This window comes from Aplysia californica, unplaced genomic scaffold (assembly GCF_000002075.1).
Source record: "Aplysia californica isolate F4 #8 unplaced genomic scaffold, AplCal3.0 scaffold00685, whole genome shotgun sequence".
NCBI classification, from domain to species: Eukaryota; Metazoa; Mollusca; class Gastropoda; order Aplysiida; family Aplysiidae; genus Aplysia; species Aplysia californica.
The window spans coordinates 316,683-320,205 of NW_004797955.1; the positions used below are offsets into that span (position 1 = coordinate 316,683).

Here is a 3,523-nt window from a genome sequence, read left to right on the forward strand (position 1 = left end):
ATATAAATTATTATGACAAATTCTAGTAAACTAGACTATTTTAGAAGACTCTTTTTAAAAAAATGAGAAAACTCTTAAAAACTCTAGAAATTTTTAGAAAACTCAAAATTTCTTTTTTTTAACTTGAGAAAACTAAAAAAAAAAACATTATATAAAACTCTATAACACTTTAGAACATTCTAGAAAACTGTAGAAAACTTAAAGAAACTCAATAAACAATTTCTAGAATACTTGAGAAAACTTCAGAAAACTAGAACATTTTAATAAAAGCTTAGAAAATTAGAAAACTCGAGAAAACTTTAAAAAACTAGAAAATCTTAGAAAAGTTGAGAAAACTGGATCTGGAACATTTTGAGAAAAGTTTTTAAAATTGTGGAAGACTGTTGCCCTGTTCTGTCCTCAGATGATCGAGCTGGCTGAGAGAGCACGTCAGATGAACAAAGGAAAAGGCAAACGTGGAGTGTCGACCGTACAGGTGGATGAATCGTAAGTCTGGTCGCTAGATGGTGGTGGTGGTGTTGGTGGTGTTGTTGTTGTTGGGGGGTGGTGGTGGTGGTGGTAGGAGTGTCGACCGTACAGGTGGATGAATCGTAAGTCTGGTCGCTAGATGGTGGTGGTAGGAGTGTCTATTGTGCAGGTGGATAAATCATAAATGTGGTCGTCAGAAGGTGGTGGGGGTGGTTGTGATGGTAACGATGATGATGATGATGATGATGTTAGACCCATTTCCCTGCTGGTATAAAGTGCACATTTAGTTTTTCTCTCAGTTGCTCCTAAGGAAGCCCAAGAGGCGAAACGTAGAGCTGCGTCCATTAAACAAATTTAAACTATTTTGTCTGAAAACCAAACAAGACTCTCCCTCCAACTCAGCTTTCCAAACAATGATGATGATGATGATGATGATGATGATGATGATGATGATGATGATGATGCTTCAAGGTAGGAGAGTAATTGTGGTAATCTTGATGGTAGCTACGGTGTGGTGGAGGTGTTTTTGGTAGGAGGGATGGTGATGAGTCTGCTGGTGTTGCTGATGATGCTGGTGATAGGAGTGGAGGTGATCATATTGTTCTTGGTGATGGTCATTTTGTTGTTGTTGCTGTTGTTTGTTTTTATTGGTCTATCTGTCCTGGAGGGGTAAGGGGGGGGCAAAAGGTCACCCAAGTGTGTGATGTCGCAGCTGGTGATGAATAGTAGAATTCTTTTCATTCTATTTTCTTCTTTTTGTGGGGTGTTTAAAAAAATAAAGGAAAAAAGGGAATGGAAGTTTTCCTTCAACTATGAGGGTGATGTCAGCTGTTTGTTTCCATTCTTCTAAACCTGAGATATTTGTTGTTGTTTTTTTTTAAGTCATCATAATTTATAATTATTTATTTCTAACTAACTATTGTTGTTTTTTCCCCCCACAGCTTCGACCGCCTGGCTGATAAATTCACTAGCGCCCCGGTGAGTTGACCTCCTCTGACGGGAATATCTCTCGCACACTGACAGTTTTATTTCATTTATTTGATTCCGTTGGGACCAGCCACATTTTCCTTTTTTTTGAGGGACAAAGACTACGTTTTCGGTACCATACTACATTCAACTAGATTCTATTGTTGCTTTCAAAGCCAAATATTATGTTTGTTATTGAAAGTCTTACTAAACAAAGGTAAAGTGTGTTTGATCTATCTTTATTAACTCTCACTCAACATTGATATATTTGGTACTAGGTGGTGGAATCAGGCGCTCGTCAGTTTTTGGGCATACACAGTTATTGGTATCATCTTAAATCTTGTTTGTTTGTCCTACTTTTGATGAAAAGATTATCCGTCTATTTTCAATAGAAGTCGAGATATTTGTAATTGAAGCACTTGGTTTCAGAAGTAAAATTAGAGAGAAAATGGCTGCCAAAGTTTAACTTACAAAGCTTAAGAGTCAATGGAAACTACATTTATGTTTTTAGTGCCTTTATTCAATGTTTTTGAGTTAAAGCCACACAGCAATGTGTTTTACAATAGACATAAAGTGTTGAGCCAAAAAATAGAAGTTCCATAAATATTGGCCAATGGGAAGAAAATGCCTTATTTCATCAAGATAACTCAAATTTGAAAAAATAAATATTACGTCATTCAGTTTACTCTTTTTTTACCTTACGTTAGGCTACCATAATGTTTCAAATAACAAATACGTTCATGGTTTGTGTCTATCTCCTCTCGTCATGTCGATGAATTGTGTTCTCCTTCCTCGCCCCCTCAGCCCAAGATTCAGTTGTGCAGTAAATACGAGAGACACACCGACCACAGGACCTACAGACAGAGAATGGACCTTTTCGAAGACTTGGGCAAGGAGCCCCCACCCATCGAGATCAACAGAATCAACGCCGGAGGAGCCGAGGGCGATGAGGAGGCCGAGGAAGAGGCCGCCGACGAGTAGATGGAAAGAAAGGACGAAGGTATACAACTTATAATTGATGGTAGAGAGAAAGGAGGAAAGTATACAGCTTATAAATAATGATAGAGAGAAAGGACGAATGATGATAGAAATAAGGACGAAGGCAAATTGTTTAGAGGGTCTAGCTACCAAGAAAAGCTATCTTTGTTATTTCTGCATCTTTTGAAACCAAACTTTCCCCAAATATGTGGTACCTCCCAGAAATATGTCAAAAGGTTTCAAAACAATTCAACCCAAAGTGTTATGGAACACCGGCTGCCATATTGAAATTATACAATACTTGGGAAAATCTTAAAATTTTGAAAACCAAAAGATAAAATGTTAATTTTTTATATCAAGTTAATAATAATAGTTATAGGTACCTGGCTGGGTTTTTTGGGGTTTTTTTTGGGGTATATTTCCAGTGTTCTGGAATTTCTGGGGGTTTCAAAGTAATTTTTTTGTACCAATTTTAAACGCAAAATCAATTTCCAATGCAGATTTCTGGAATATTGAGTACATTTTCTTCAATATAACTAGTAAGGTACCCTTAACTACCCATTCTGAACATACTGGGAAAGTTTCAGTTCATTATCTTGATAAGTAGCTCAGATTTTCAGATTTTAGAGATGAAGGGTCTTTCTAAAATAAAGTTTTGAGAGAAACGCTTTTCAAAATGTCACGGCGTGTAATTTGAGGGTTTGTTCCTTCCAGAGGTTCCAGCACTTTTATTTCCAATCACATATAAAGTCTCATTTCTGTACAGTTGCAAATAACCTCATTTATAAAAGTTTGGTGAACCAAGTAGACACAAAATGTAACCCCCCCCCAAAAAACGTGACCAAACAGTCATTTTTGCAAGACAGGGGGCGAGATCGCTCAAGACACATTTTCACCTATTTTATCAATTTTTTTTTTTACAAATATACCAGTAAATCTGATTCAGCAATGATCAAATTAAGGTGTTAAAAAGCTGATTTCCCGAAAACCAATAAATTTATCGAAAATTTACCAAAAACGTTACCCACTAGATCTAGATCTCTTAATAGAAAGAAAACTTGATGAAAAAACAAAGAATAAATTTAAAATGTTAAATGTAATATTAAATTAT

General features: G+C 36.2%; 1 protein-coding gene across 1 annotated transcript in view; it reads left to right on the forward strand.

Annotated features, from left to right (window-relative positions):
- LOC101846311 (troponin T) overlaps positions 1–3,523 on the forward strand; it is a gene marked incomplete in the record, with an annotated part of 37,979 nt that overhangs the window by 32,413 nt on the left and 2,043 nt on the right. Inside the window, 3 exon segments of the mRNA XM_035972416.1 lie at positions 404–486; positions 1,410–1,446; positions 2,239–2,434. Coding sequence (XP_035828309.1) covers positions 404–486; positions 1,410–1,446; positions 2,239–2,415 — 297 coding nt within the window.